The sequence below is a fragment of the Leopardus geoffroyi genome, chromosome C3 (genome assembly GCF_018350155.1).
Source record: "Leopardus geoffroyi isolate Oge1 chromosome C3, O.geoffroyi_Oge1_pat1.0, whole genome shotgun sequence".
Lineage (NCBI taxonomy): Eukaryota > Metazoa > Chordata > Mammalia > Carnivora > Felidae > Leopardus > Leopardus geoffroyi.
This window is the reverse complement of record NC_059338.1, coordinates 60,275,375-60,291,516: the sequence shown is the minus strand read 5'-3', so window position 1 is coordinate 60,291,516 and position 16,142 is coordinate 60,275,375. Positions and strand designations below refer to the sequence as shown.

General features: G+C 35.9%; 1 protein-coding gene across 1 annotated transcript in view; it reads right to left on the bottom strand.

The window, feature by feature from the left end:
- FMN2 (formin 2) overlaps nt 1-16,142 on the bottom strand; it is a 391,822-nt gene that overhangs the window by 92,413 nt on the left and 283,267 nt on the right. The window contains exon 14 of the mRNA XM_045453074.1: nt 11,311-11,403. Coding sequence (XP_045309030.1) covers nt 11,311-11,403 — 93 coding nt within the window. The remainder of the gene's footprint in view (nt 1-11,310; nt 11,404-16,142) is intronic.

Here is a 16,142-nt window from a genome sequence, read left to right as displayed (position 1 = left end):
AAATAAGTCAGAGAGAAAGATAGATGCCATATGGTTTCACTCTTATGTGGATCCTGAGAAACTTACCAGAAGTCCGTGGGGGAGGGGAAGAAAAAAAAAAGGTTAGAGAGGGAGAGAGCCAAAGCATAAGAGACTCTTAAAAACTGAGAACAAACTGAGGGTTGATGGGGGGTGGGAGGGAGGGAGGGTGGGTGATGGGTATTGAGGAGGGCAGCTTTTGGGATGAACACTGGGTGTTGTATGGAAACCAATTTGAGAATAAATTTCATTAAAAAAAAAGAAAAAGAAAAAATTCAAGATAGACCTCTATTTTCTTTTTTTTTTTTTTTAATTTTTTTTTCAACGTTTTTATTTATTTTTGGGACAGAGAGAGACAGAGCATGAACGGGGGAGGGGCAGAGAGAGAGGGAGACACAGAATCGGAAACAGGCTTCAGGCTCTGAGCCATCAGTCCAGAGCCCGACGCGGGGCTCGAACTCACGGACCGCGAGATCGTGACCTGGCTGAAGTCGGACGCTTAACCGACTGCGCCACCCAGGCGCCCCTAGACCTCTATTTTCAACCATACTAAGGACCAGATACCACAAAGTTTCACAACAAAGCACAAAGATACCCAATGAAAGTAAACTTGAATACATGGCTGAATTGGCTAGAAAATAAGGAAAGTTCTCTGAGGCCAAAAAAGCAAGGTTCCAAAGGGGTATAAACAGCCCCTGCATTAGGAACATCAACTTTTGCTAAACCCAGCAACTTAGAGCTGTAGTTTGAAAGGCCATACAGGGAAATATTGAACAGGACTAGAATTCTTCAAGGAGTCTAAAGAGACACTCCCTCAGTGAGGAGGAAACTGAAAAGCATTACACATCACTAAAGTAGACATTGAAGTAAAGATGTCCATCTCTCTTTGGCTCCGGATGGGAGGGAAAGCCCTCTCACATAAGAATCCATAATCCCAAACGGGCAATCACTCTGCATTGGGTCTCAATCCACAATATGTGATTCTAAAATGCACGGCAAAAATTTATTTTAAAATAGTTCTTGGTTGGTAGTGTCCCCTGATGATTAGCCAAAACAAACATAAAGAGAAATAGAAAACATATAAGAGCCTGAGAGAAAAGTTAGATTAGAAACAAAGACACAAAAATTGGACCAAAGCAGAGTTGCCAACCCAATTAGGGAAGAGTCTAAGGCACCCAGACTCCTGAGAGGAATTTATTTTCAGCCCAGATTTTTTATGATTAGCAGACATGTCTCTCCGAAGTAAGTGTGATGTACACTTCTACACAGACCAGAAAAGAGTCTACAACCCAGTCTCATACCAAAGTAACTTAAAAAAAAATTTTTTTAAGTTTATTTATTTTGAGAGAGAGTGAGCAAGCAAGCAGGGGAGAGCCAGAGAGAGAGGGAGAGGGAGCATCCCAAGCAGGCTCTACACTGTCAGCACAGAGCCTGACATGGGTTCTGAACCCACAAACCATTAGATCATGATCTGAGGTGAATCCAAGAGTTGGACACCCTACCAACTGAGTCACTCAGGTGCTCTTCCCCCACAAAGGAACTTTCAAAGAGTGTACTTCAAAGAGAAGAAAAATCATCTTAGAAGGAAGGTTTAGAAGGAAGCATGAGGGTATGGCGAGCAAAGAAAATGGTATTGGTTATAAAAAACATAAGATGATACAAAAACATTGGAAAAGAATGGCATGTAAGTATAAATGGGTGAGGTTAGAGTTTAACTCTAGGGACTGTATTATTTTAAATCTTAGATTTTGTTAAAGAACCCTGTTGAAATATCCAAGATATATATTAAAAGAATGAAGGCACAAAATATAATTTGCAATGTAGTAGAGGGGAAATGTTGAATGAAAAGAAAACCATCAATCAGTTGGTGGTAATGTATTTACAAAGTCAGTCTCTCCATTCCTCTAACCATATGTCTTTGTAATAGGACATTTCCATGCTTTCTGTCCATATAACACTGAAGGGACAAGCCAGTGAACACAGTCAGAAAAAAGAAACTAAGAAATAAAATGGTGATTTTTGCAGTGATCTCTATGAGAAAATTGTAAAATTCACAAATTACTAATTATTGAGTTTAGCAAGTTTCTAGGATGTGACAGCTTTATACAGTAGTTATTTGAATTTTATTTATCCTCAGATAATAATAATAAATGTGATTCACAAAATGTATTATAGTAAAAAATAAGGTCTTTAGGAATATACTATTTAAAAAAACCTATGTAAAGACCTTAAGGAAAATTATAGAAATTTTTATACGAACTTTAAAGGAGGCATAAATAGACACCAGTCTTTATCGTGTTCATAGATTCAATGTAGTAAGATGTCAGTTCTCCCGAAACTGATGTATAGCCTATGTAATCGTGTCAAAATCCTAATAGATTTTTTTGGTGGAAATTGACAACTTGATTCCAAAATTATATTGAATAAATTAACAAGAAGAGGCATACGTCTTCTAAAGAAAATGGGAATTTAATGTGACCACATTTTAAGTAGTATTAGAAAGCTACAGTAAATGAGATAGTAACAGGTTTTGTTATGAAGAATAATATTGGAAATAGGTTAATGCAATCATATAGAGAAAACCCAGGAAAACAACACACACACACACACACACACACACACACACACACACACATATATATACATACATATATATATATATATATATGGGAAAATATATATGGAATATAAATATATATATGTATGTGTGTATATATATATGTGGAATATATATATATATATATGGAAAATTTGTACATGATACAATGGTACTGTATTTTAGAAAAGAGGGGATGGTATATTCATTACATGGTACTAAATGACTAAAACAACATAATATTATCTATGTAAAAAATTAAATTTGACTTTTAAAGGCCATACATAAAAATCAATTCTATACATACATACATAAAAATCAGATATATTAAGGGTTAAATTTCAAAGTAAAACTAAAACATTTTATAGGACAATCTAAAACAGTCTTTCTATAAACTTGTAACATGGAAAAGTTTCTTAAGGCAAAAATCATACTTCATCAAGGAACAGGTTGAGAAATATCATGACATAGAAATAAAGACCTTCTGTTTATCAAGTCAGTAAAGAAAAGTGAAAAGAGAAGCTCCAAAGTTTGCAACACTTTAATACCCTAAAAATATAAAGAATCACTAATAATTCAATAAGTAAGAGACAGAGAAATAATTTACAGAAAAACAGCCAAAAGACTCAAAATGCATTTCATAGAAGAAGCAACATGAAAATATACTAACTCCTCATAAAAAATAAAATACAAATTAAAACCACAATGCGATATCACTTTAAATAATAGACTTGTCCAATGTAAGGACCACGTGCTCACAGGATTTGATACAAGAACTCTGCCAATAGGAGTGCAGATTGGAACTAATCACATTTTAAAACAATTTAGCTTTATCTAGACTGAAGATTCATTTCCCAATGACCAAACGAATCTTTGTTCCCTTGGGTCTGTACCATAAAAAAAGGGTATTTACATACACCATGAGTCTGGAAAACAGATATTCATATAAGCATTTTTTGTACTGGCTAAAAAAGGGAAAGAATAGGAGAAATATAGTAGTCCTACAATGGAGTCAATGTTAATTAAATATAGCCATATGCATAAGCATGGAAGATCTCAAGAATAGTGTTCAGTGGAGAATAAAATAAGTTATAGAAGAAAATGCTTACAATTCCACTTATACAGTTCATAAGTTTGCACAACTAAATAATAAATTAGTTACAATTTGTATTCTTCGCAAAAGTATAAATAGAAAGTGTGCAAATGATAATGGAAAATTCAACATGGTGGTCATGGCTGAAGAGAACAGAGGCATATAAGATTGAGGGAGGACAAACAGAAGAGCTGAACGTATTCATCATGTTACATTCCTTGAGGGGGTATACCGCTAATCATTCCATTATAATTCTTTAGACTCATTTAGGTTATAATATATACATACATATTCATAAAATCATATTCTTATTTGTGTCATATGTATATAACACATAAATGCCTTCCACATACACAGTTGATCCTCATTATTCATGAATTCTGTATTTGTGAATTTGCCTACTCACTAAAATTGATTTTAATTCCTAAATCAACATTTGTAGTACTTCGATAGTTATCTAAGGACATATGCATAACAGTGAACAGTTTGAGTCACCTGACACATACATTCCCAGCAAAGGTGGAACAAGGCCAGGCTCTGGCTTATATCAGTTCTCATATTACAAATATGTGTCCTTTTCTTAGTCTATCATGACACATTTTTTTTTGCATTTTTGTGGGGTTTTTTTGGAGGCAATTTATCTTTTTTAAATGGCCATCAAATATAGTGCTGCACTGCTGTCTACTGCTCGCCCCTAAGCACAAAGAGGCTGTGCTATCCCTTAGAGAAAGTACTTGTGTTAGATACGCTTGGTTCAGGCACAATTCATGGTGCTGCTGGCTGTTGGTTCGGTATTAATGACTCAACAATGTATATTAAATAAGGTGTCTTCAAACATGAAAACACATAAACTTATTAAAAATAAACCCCATTAAAAAAAACCATGAACACACACAAACAAGGTTGTATATTGACTGATGAAAACGAGACCAATGTAACCAGAGCCTTGATGCAACTGAACCTTGTATTTGCTTTTAGGAGCAATGGTTCAGTGTTAATTAATTCAGTGTTGATGGCAACTTTATAGAACATACTTAATAGAAAATAATAATAAAATTTATTTTTGTGTTATATAAAAATGAATATAAAACACATACAAAATTATAATTTATATGTATGCATGTATATGTTTGTTATATATACAATAAGTATAAAATATACATAAGTATAAAATATTTTATAGTAAAAATGGACAAGCAAGGGACAAAAGCAACATGTAGAGGTTGTAACCACTAATTATATATAATATACAAGTTTATATGCTTATTTATGTACATACATACACGTATGTATGTACAAATTACCTCTGAAAGGACAGAAATGAAACACAACATTGGTTAAAATAGAGGAAAGTAATAGTAAGAAGACTGACATTTCATTATATACCTACATTTTATAATACACGCATGCAATATTACAAATTGCTTCTTCTACTTATTCACTAAAAAATGAACAATGAAGCCAAAGTCCCATGACAATGACAGGGAATACAGGAGGGGCAGAGGACCTGAGGAACTTGACTGAATTGATAAAGTCATCCCTTTATTCATTCATGTATGAAATAAACATTTATTTGAAGTCTGCTATGTACTGAGTGCAGAGGATACAACATGGAACACAATATGGAGATGTTTAGATGAGGCATCAGTGGGAGCATCCAACTAGAAATATGCAGGAGGCAGTTGTTAGCAAATCTCATATGGAATCAATTCCCACCACTCCTCAGCGGCTCTTTGATCATTTCTCCTCCACAGCAACAGAATGGATGACTGTGGCTGGTGGAAATCTAACCCTCAGAAAGAAGAGGTGATATAGACTATTCTCCTTTACAGAGAATCACTTCAAATTCATGCTTCTTCCATGTTAAGAGTGACAGGAGGGGCACAAGGAATAATCATTGATCAACAGGGGAAGGAGCTTTGTCTATCTGGTACGAAGCACTGCATGCATATTGCATGAACGCAGAAGAATTCTCACTTTCCAGTTCTGATACTGTGACTTTTGAGTTTAACTGCCTATCCTACATATGATTTCTTCTGCATATGGTTTCCACCACCTGACATTACACGACTCACTTGTCCACTACCTCTTGGAACCCCTAATGATATTTTTAGTAATTTTTAAATTAAAATAAAATATAGCTAAAGCTTCTTATGGAAGGTATTGGTTCTAACATGACTTTGCCATTTGTTGTGTGACTTTAGTCAAGTACTGAGTCCTCTGAGCCTTTGTTTTCTGATCAGAAAATGGGGATAATAGTGGCTTCTCAGACTGTCCTAAAGAATCATGAAACTAAATCACATAGAGAATAAAAGGGCTTCAGTTAATTCTTTAGCACAACAAAATTGGTATTAATGCTTAATATTACTATTATTATATGAATAATAAGTAAAGTATTGTGTGCTTAAAAGACAATAGTTTGTTTTTCAATTGTAAATGGTCAATGAAAGACTTCGGACATTAGATATATTTTACACTTTTATCATCACTAAAAAAAATTCTCAGTATATTTTTGGAAAAAGAAATAAAAACACCACCAAACATACTCGCCCTGAATATGGAACGCTGCTTATAGGGCACCATGGGTACCATTTCCAGTAGAAGATACTTCTGGCAGACTTCCCAGTCTTTGGGACAGTTAATGCAACTGTTTCACCATTTCTTCATTCTCAATCATAGAATTACCAAAACTAAAGATTGTATATCGAGAGTAGAAGCTTCAACACCCTTGTAATTATAAGTATGTCATTACAAATTTATGCACCTTCACCTCTGTTCTATTCTTTCATTTCAGCCTCAACTTACTATGCTTCATTTAAGGAAGAAATGTTTGGGAGGAGACGGGGTGGAGGTATGGAGAGTTAGGCTAATAAAAATCTCATCAGCCATTTCTGATTTATAAAATCAAAACAAGGACTTTACTTCATATAATAGCATGGAGAGAAATGACCTTTAATTTGCCATTCACCCCCCATAAAAACAGTTGAGCTTGGGTTTGAAAATTAACATTTATCAAAATGTGCCAAATGAGTAAAAAGGCTGTGAAGGCCAACAACATAGAACTAGGCTCCTATTTCTTTCCCAGCAACCTCCCCATGTACAGATACCTATAAAGGCAATCCTCTATATCTATGCATATGGTTTTCATATGCACACTTAGTCCATAATACAACTTGGATTCAAACAGAAGGAAGAAAAATAAAAAGGAAGAAGTGTACTGAGTGCTGAGAGAAATATTAGCTTAGCATGAGCTTCCCCAGTGATCTCATTTATCTCTTCTTTCTTTCCTCTTGCTTTCTGCTACTTAAAAAAGAAGAGGCACAAAAGAAAATTAAACAAAAACTACAGATAAATGCGAGATAAGTGTCTGGTGATTACTAATTAGTTTTCTTCATAATACATCCAGAAAATAAAATCATCACATATGTTGACATAAATTAAAGATAAGCTAAATTTCAGTAACTTTGATTAAACAGTTGTCTAACACTTATGCCAGTTACAGTATCCAACATAACTTCAAAAATTGTTGCAGAGTTGTGTCCTTCTACTTCCTCACTTCTCTTGAATGTTAAAAGCTCAGAAAACTGGTTTCATCTACGCCGATCCAAGAAAAATGTTCCATCACTCCCTCCTTTCTGAAACTCTTCCTAACTCTGGCTTCCATCACAACAGCCTCTCTTCATTTTCTTTCTACCTAACTCACCACTAACTGTTGGGGCTTCCTCTGTCCATCCTATAAATGCACCCTCCTAAAGAATTCTATCCCTGAGTCTATTTTTTTATCTTTCTAGGTGATCACATCCACCAAATAATCACCCTGTTTATGATGTCCAATCCTCCATCGGTGCTCTCTGCCATGTCCAAGGTAGATATCCACCAGCTTGATGGGAACATTCACCTGTGTGCCCACTTAGGTCATGCTATCCATCCAAAGCTTTTCCTATATTTCTATTCTCTATCCTGATTAACACCACCACTCCCCACCACACCAACCTGAAATCTGGACCCTATGCATCACCTCCATATTTATTTGGTCACCAAGTAATTTCTCATCTATGCTATTGTTATCCCTTAAATATGTCCTCTCTTCAGGACCATTATTATGTCCTTAGAACAGGGCCTCCTCATTTCTCTAACAATTTGCCATAACAATTTTACAAGCAATTTCCTTCTTAAAGTCTGGTCTGTCTCCCTTGAGTCCTTCCCAGATTCTGCCAGTATAGACTTTTTTAAGTCTTTAAACCTCTGCTCCCCAAGGATTCACGATGAAGCCCAAGTTCCTCAGCCAGGTTTGTAGATGTGGTGGTGGGAAGGTGTGGGAGCTTCTGTCTAAAAGCATCTGTTTTCTCACCACAGGATAAGATGAGGTTATCATCAGAGTCATGAGGAAGCAAAACAGAAAGACTGTGGAGGCTTGAGAGAACAGAGGAGCAAAACTCAGAAACTGAGAAAATGAAGTTTACAAGGAAAATCTTATAGAAGTGCTCAACAGAAATGAGTTCCAACAGCAGGTCTGCGGTCATGATTTTAGATGATACCAGTTGGTGCTGTTGTAAGTACCCTCCCACCCTCAAAAAAAAAAAAAAAAGTTGAGCTACTCTCGTGCAAATATGGAGACTGAAAAGAGATGGGCTTGATGAGGGCTGTTGGGTTTTGTCAGGTGAGCAAGACAGTGCGTACAACAGGTAGGGACTGTTCTAGATACAGGAATAGCAAGAAGCCAAACAAGACTGCTTTCTTAATGGAGCTTACTTTGTTGAGGGACAAATACATAATACAACTGCAGAAAGCAGTAAGTATTACAAACAATATAATGTTGGGTGGAGTTCAGAACATTATTTGAGAACATTATTTAATTAGTGTTAACATTATTAATTGAGAGCGTCAACTCTCCAAAATATGGTACTTGGCTGGCACCATTACAATGAATGCCTTGCAGAGGCAGGACTCAATTCTTTAAATCTGCCTCTTTTAAAGCAGGGGTGAGGACATTCCCAAAGAAGAGGTGTTTAAGCAGAGTCCATAAAATATTGGCTTGAGAAAAATTAGGAAGATAGGGAGTAACAAAGCGGGTGAATCAGTGGAACATAGGGCTAGTTAAAATCCAAAGACTGTTAGTGTGTGTTCAATAGACCACACAATAGCTGAATTATGAGGATAAGAGATGTTTCTACTACGTTGTGGGAGCTAATGCAATAAAAATGTTTGACCAGTATTGGGCATAGTCTCTTGAACTGTTGGGAGAGAGATTTTAGGCTTTGAAATGTGGCACATTTAAAAAGACCTTGACAGGGGCGCCTGGGTGGCTCAGTCGGTTGGGCGTCCAACTTCGGCTCAGGTCATGATCTCACGGTCTGTGAGTTCGAGCCCCGCGTCGGGCTCTGTGCTGACAGCTCAGAGCCTGGAGCCTGCTTCAGATTCTGTGTCTCCCTCTCTCTCTGACCCTCCCCCGTTCATGCTCTGTCTCTCTCTGTCTCAAAAATAAATAAACATTAAAAAAAATTTTTTTTAAATAAAAAGACCTTGACAGGATTTAAAAAAAAAAAAGACTTTGATAGGATATATAAAAAGATTAAAAAACCTATGTAAGTTAATATGAGCACAGAGGTAAATGTAAGAAAACTATTTTATTATTGAGGACAGCCTAATTATAAGCAAATGTTTGGCATATATTTTTATACCAAGGTGCAATGCATTTTTCAGTGTATAAGCTTAATTACAGAATTTTGTCATGATAACAAGAGGGAATATGGGACAAAAAAATAGCTACATTCTAAAAAAATTATCTTAAGGGAAACATTTTGAATCCATTGTTTTCATTATATGTCATTGAATATAGGCTAATAGGCACTCATGTTTACTCTTTTTATTTTTATTTTTTATTATGAAATTTATTGTCAAATTGGTTTCCATACAACACCCAGTGGTCATCCCAACAGGTGCCCTCAATACCCATCACCCACCCACCTCTCCCTCCCACCCCCCATAAACCCTCAGTTTGTTCTCAGTTTTTTGGAGTCTCTTAGGCACTCATGTTTAAAGCTGAACTTTTTTCTCCCACGTTTTGACATATTTGATCTACATAAGATGTTCCAAAGAATTTGCTATTGTCATTAACTGCCTTCTGGATAATGTATAATGTAAGATCTACTAAGACATATACATTTTCTTATTCACTGCTATTAAATGTCTAGGTGGATGGAGGTACTCAAAAAATTTTTTCAATGACATGTAGTCATACAGCATTTGAACAGGACCGGAGATGAAATTAAAAGGTAACTGAAAGTAGATGGAAGAAGAGCCATGAAGAAAGACTCATTCTTTCCTTACTGAGTTAATGAATTCAGGACTCATTTCTTCATATAAGCAAAAAGAATACCTCATCCTTTACCCTTATATTTCTCCCAAATGACATGTTCTTGATCTAAATACCCCACCTAATGAAGAAAAGAAGACTCATTTTTATTCATCATTAAGAAAGTACTGAGCTTACAGTGTCCTCTAATATGTAACTACAGGACTCTGATTTTGTCCCAAGGACTATTTAGGAATTATTGAGTAGATTTTCCACCCTAAGACATGAGGACCTGAGAATTTAGAAATGACAATCACTTTGACTTATGAATCTGACCAAAGTTCTGTTTCAATCTTCATGATGATCTTGAGTGATTAAATAGTACTTTCCCATCTAAAAAATAAAAGCTGTGTTTAACATTGAATCAAATTCCAATGTGACTCATTCATTGTAAATCATCATTAATGACACTTGAACAACCTATAAAAACTATCGCCTAATAAACAGAGGACGGAGCCAGTCTTCAGAGTGGTACTTAGCCTCAGTCTCAAGCCATGTCAGCCTCTAGGAGAATTCCTGACAATAAGAACTTTCCCAGAGCATAGCATGACACAAATCTGATCTTCAGAAGAGATGTAACATTCCAAAGCAGAAATGTTTTGAGTAGCAAATGCTTTGCTATAATTGTAAATTCCAATAATTTAAAATGGTAAGACTTTTTAAATAGTTTTTTCTTCTTTAATTTTTTTTGTTTCTTTAATATCTTCTGATATTTTCTGCCCTTGTTTATGTCACAGGAAGAGTCAAAAGATAATATTTATTATATTTTAAGCTTTCTGGGAAAAAGGTGTTAAATATCTAGAGGTATTTATATATCCTATAAAAGTAGAATATAATGTTTTGAAGATCTGGAAAACATCAATATACTTTGGGTTTTTTTTATTCAGTATTTTCAAAAACTAAATAAATACAAAGTTGAGCTGAAGTCACAAGCATAGTTAAAACTTAGAAGAATATCTCATTTTCTATCACAAAGGGTATAAAATTTTAATATCTTGATAAATAGTTACTATTTTAACATCGGATATTTACTGTCATTAAAAAACAAAAATAATGAGCATTATCCATAATAGTATGTTTACCAAATTACTAATCTGTCAGAGCTGTGTGACTCATGATTAAACATAATTTGTTTTTCTGTGATGTCAAAATAATCCCCTTTAAACCAATGCATATTTTTTTAAATGCCATCTACCTACCTTTCTGCTGAAAAAGGAGGGAAATGCAACATGTGTCTTTAGAATTTACCTTGAATAATAAATTGTTCCATGTTTTCTTTGAAAGGCTGGATGTGCTCTTTTGAGGATACCTGGTATACTTTCCCCGCCTCAACTTCACAGGCTGAAATTAGAGAGAGACATTATTTAGAATGTCACAGCGTTAATGGAACATTAATATATATATTTTTTAGAGAGAGATGGAGAGAGAGCACGAGTAGTAAAGGGAGAGAATCTTAAGCAGGTCCCATGCCCAGGACAGAGTCTGACACGGGGCTCGATCTCACAACCAAGAAACCATGACCTGAGCTGAAATCGAGAGTCAGACTCTTAACCAAGCGATCCACCCCGGTGCTCCATCAACTTTTAAAACATATTAGCTGATGTGAAAAACCTCATTGATATATGTTCTACACATATTTTGGAAACATTCGAATACTGACATAAGAAGCCTATGATCTCAGCTTCACTCTGGGTTTTTGTAAAAAGAGGTTCGTAAGAATCCAAGTTTGGTCACTGCCAAACTGTGCAAACGTAGGAAGCTCCTTTAAGCTCCAAGCCTCAATCTCGTTTGTAGAATGGTGATAGCACTGGCCTCTCTCTCTCAGGGCTGTCATGAGGATCAAATCAGTTAACAGATAGAAAGTGTTCAAATAGTGTCTGGCAGACCATAAAGCAGTATGTCAGTATTTGCTACCATCCTCAATATTATCAACTGACTTCTACTACAAGTTTCTCCCAAACTGAAATCCATATTTCCGAAAAATGACAGATAGCAATTTTGGTGCTCATGTTAGCATGGAAATCAATAATTAAAAAGCATCTATTACATGGCAGATACTTATTACCTATCATTTAACTTAATCTCTAGAATACATTAATAAAAGTGGAATTTACCCCATTTTGTAGCTGAGGAAAGTTAGGCTCAAAGATGGCCCTTATCTGCTGAAAGGCCCACAGGTAATAAGTAGCAGGTCCGTAAATGAAATCCTGATCTGACTCAAGAGTTTCTTTTCTTTGTATGCCCATGCCATGATAAATGCCTTAGTAGGCTATAGATCCCACAAGGGTTAATTAAGAATTACTTCTAAGACATTTTCTGAAGAAATTCCTGCCATTTTGGTGATAGAATAAATTCAAAATTAAAAAGCACATATTTGAAAGACAAAACTTAGGACATACAAATATCTGAATCAGGAAAACATACTTCTCACTACAATTCTTAAGGTAAGATTGCCAATAAATTTCTCAAGGAGACTTTGAAATTTCACTCTTTAAAATATTTTTCTCTTATTAAAACATTGTTTCCTTTCCCCTCCAGGTTATTAGTTTATCTAAGCAGAATACAGGGGGGCTATATTGTTAGCCCCATTTCTCCCCCTCAAGCGTAAAAGACAATTATATCTAGTAGAATTTAAGACCAGTTAAGACATATGCTGGGTTCTCTCTGCCCACCTTCCCCAGGACTCCTCACTCTCTGTGGGAGCAGGCTCTTGTAAGCTCGTGCCAGTCCAATCTACATCTCTAGCCCAGTATCTTGTACCTTCAGATTTGTCCATTAAGCTTCCACACTTATCAGTATTTTCAAATAGAACTCATCACAGCCTTCTCTAGACTTGCTACCTCCCTTATTTTATTCTCCTGTTGCTGGTACCACCATCTGACCTAAATAACTCATACCAAAGCAGGAGAGTTATCCTTGACTGACTCTCCTTATCTCCACATTCTATTTGTTTACCTCCTAGATACTTCTTATGTCTGCCTATCCTCTCCATTCCTGCTTTATGCTGGTACGAAAGCCTTCATCATTCTTCACTGAGCTACTAGAAAGCCTCTTACCTGGGCTTCCCACCACCAATCTTTTACAGATCCATGCTCCTTCTCATAGCTTAAGAAGAATGGATAAAGAAGAGGCAGTGGAATATGACTCAGCCATCAAAAGAATGAAATCTTGCCATGTATGAAAACATGGGTTGGCCCAGATGGCATTATGCTAAGTGAAAGAATACGAAGACAAATACCATATGATTTTACTTACACATGGAATTAAAAAAAAATGAACAACCACAAAAAGACTCTTAAATACAGAGAACAAACAGATGGTTACCAGAGGAAAGGTGGGTGGGGCGATAGGTGAAGGGGATTAAGAGGTACAATCTTCCAGTCATAAAATAAGTAAGGCAAAGGGATATAGTGAACAGCATTGGAAATATAGTCACTAATATTGTCATAACATTGTGTGGTGACAGTTGGTATTTCTGTGGTGATAACACAGATAACATTTCTGTGGTGGGCACTGAGTAATGTATAGAATTGTTAAATCACTATGCTGTTCACTTGAAACTAATATAACATTGCATATCAACTATACTTCAGCAATAAACAAAAAAATAAAATAAAATAAATCATCCAGAAGAAACCTGACCAATTACCTGAAACCGTTCAATGACCTCTAACTTCATAATTACATCTTGAGTAAAGGAACGATTTAACATCCTACAATATGAAGTGGAGCAACTTGCCCAGCTTTCTTCTAATCCACCTCTACTCCTGATATCTTTTGCAGACTCAGTGCAAATTCTCATCTCCATACCCTTGCTCCAGTTGGTGACTCTAGTTAGAATGCTTTTCTCCTTTACCCCCTTTATCCTCTTATCTCATTCATCTCACCCATTCCCAATATTACTTCATGACTTAACCTTGATGTAGCTGCCCCTGAAAAGTATTTCCTCTTTCCACTTTCCTCAGTTCACTACATCCCCTGCTCTCCTCCACTCACTGTCCCACCTCCAGGAAGAACTGGGTGTCTATCCTCTGTGACCCCACAGCATCTCGTGCAGACAGAATTGAAGCTATTACTTACTGAATACTTTTTATGTGCCACACTTTACATTTGTTCTCCCATTCAATGCTCAAGAAGCCCTTTCAAACAGAAGAGTAATATGCTTGCTTTATGTCAGAGAAACGAAATACAAAGAGACTGTCCCAATTTTCACACTTCATATGTTGAGAAGGTAGGGCTCAATATCAGCTACCATTCCATATTCGTGTTATTTGTAATCACATCTCTTCTGCTCCACTAGACCAAGCTACTTAAAGATAGGAAATCTAATTCTCATTTGTATTCCTAGTGCCTGATACAAGCAACAAATCATAGTTGGATGGGTTAATGGCTGGATAAATAGCTCCTGTTGCGGAAATAGTATTCCAGATGTTGGAATCTAGCAGATGGGAGACAGGGTTTAAATTCTAGTTCACTCATTCACTGAGTGAGCCTTAGCTTGGAGAAACCTAAGAAAATTATCATAGCTGTTTTTAAAGTATGGTCTCAGGAACAAAAGGGTATAAACTTCTATGTTGATTCTAAGGAAGAAGGAAGCTAAACCAGCAGAAGTTGCGGGGGGGGGGGAGAGAGATTCTGGTTCTAAGTAAAAGGGTGGCTAATGTTTAGGGAAATCTCAGTGAAGTAACCAGCTGTCTGAGGTGATGAGCACTTCATCACTGGCACTCTTTACTCTTCAGAAAATAGTAGGCTACCTGTCAGAAATGTAGTAAAGGGGATGAGTCTAAGGAGAAGACGTATGCAGTCAGCTTCCTTTGGAATGTATCACTCATGACAGTCCCATGAAGCCAGAAATTTTGTGTGTCTCTACATGCATAATAAAGACATAATGTCATAATTTCAAGTATTCTCTAAAAGTAACAAGTTGCATTATTTCAAAGGTATGAAGTAGAAATTTATCAGGCTTTCCTATCAGGCAGTGAATTATTTCTGGCCAAATGACACGAAGAGATGTTCTGAATGGTCTTCATCAATTTGTAATTGCTAATCAACCTACTCACACATGACACAGACATTGACTGACAGGAAAATGCCAGGACAAACACCCCTGCCCTCAGATGGCTTGACTTCCACTATACTATATAGGCTTTAACTAATTGTTTTTCAATTCCAACAAGAAAAGTATAATACTAATAGCCTAGGGTCTAATAGATTAGGCCAAAATGAAAAAAGGATCCAGTCTTACACTTGGTCTGATTTTCAAAAGTTCAAAGTCTGAGGCAAGAAAGATTAATATTTTTACTATTAATGTCACAATTGTTTCATTTGCCATTTTTTACTAGAAGATGAAAGCAATAACTGTCTTTTTCTTCATGATACTATACTATGTGTAGAGGTCCAGGGAATTATACAAATACCCCAACACTAGGAACTTGCAGAAGTTAATCTAATGGATCGGGTGACAATTTCCCTAGTTAGGCAAGCAGAGTTAGATCAAAGACTGAGCATAGCAAAGCCTTCTAAAATATGCCAAAATTTCTCTAGGTCTTCATTTTTACTTAGTAACTTTACAACAACAGAATATACAACAGATAAGAAATACATAAAATACTTAAAATATATTAAAAAAGGAGGTTAAAGTTATATTTTAATTTCCACTTAATTTTATAAGTGCCTTTGGCACATTCATCTGAACTTAATATTATGAATATAAACGTAAGCAAAACCTATTTTTTCTATTTCTTCTCTTTTCCCCTTCACCTATAGATTTTCTTGTACACAGTAAGAACTAAGTAGAATTTTAGATCTAGAAGCTCCGTAGGGTCGTTTACAGGCAACCCTATCTCATTTCCAGTCCTCCTTCCAGGCAGCCATGATAAATGCTTGTCAAGTATCTCAGTGTTTCCAGTGATATCCATTCATTTCCCTACCAGGCAGCTTTTTCCCTGCAGATCTATTCTAATTATTAGAATTTTCAGCCAGATATTGCGCAGAAATCTCTCTGTACAGTATACTCCCTGTGGAATGATATAGCTGGAGCTTGCTTTAAGATACTCCAGATAGATTCACATAATTACTTA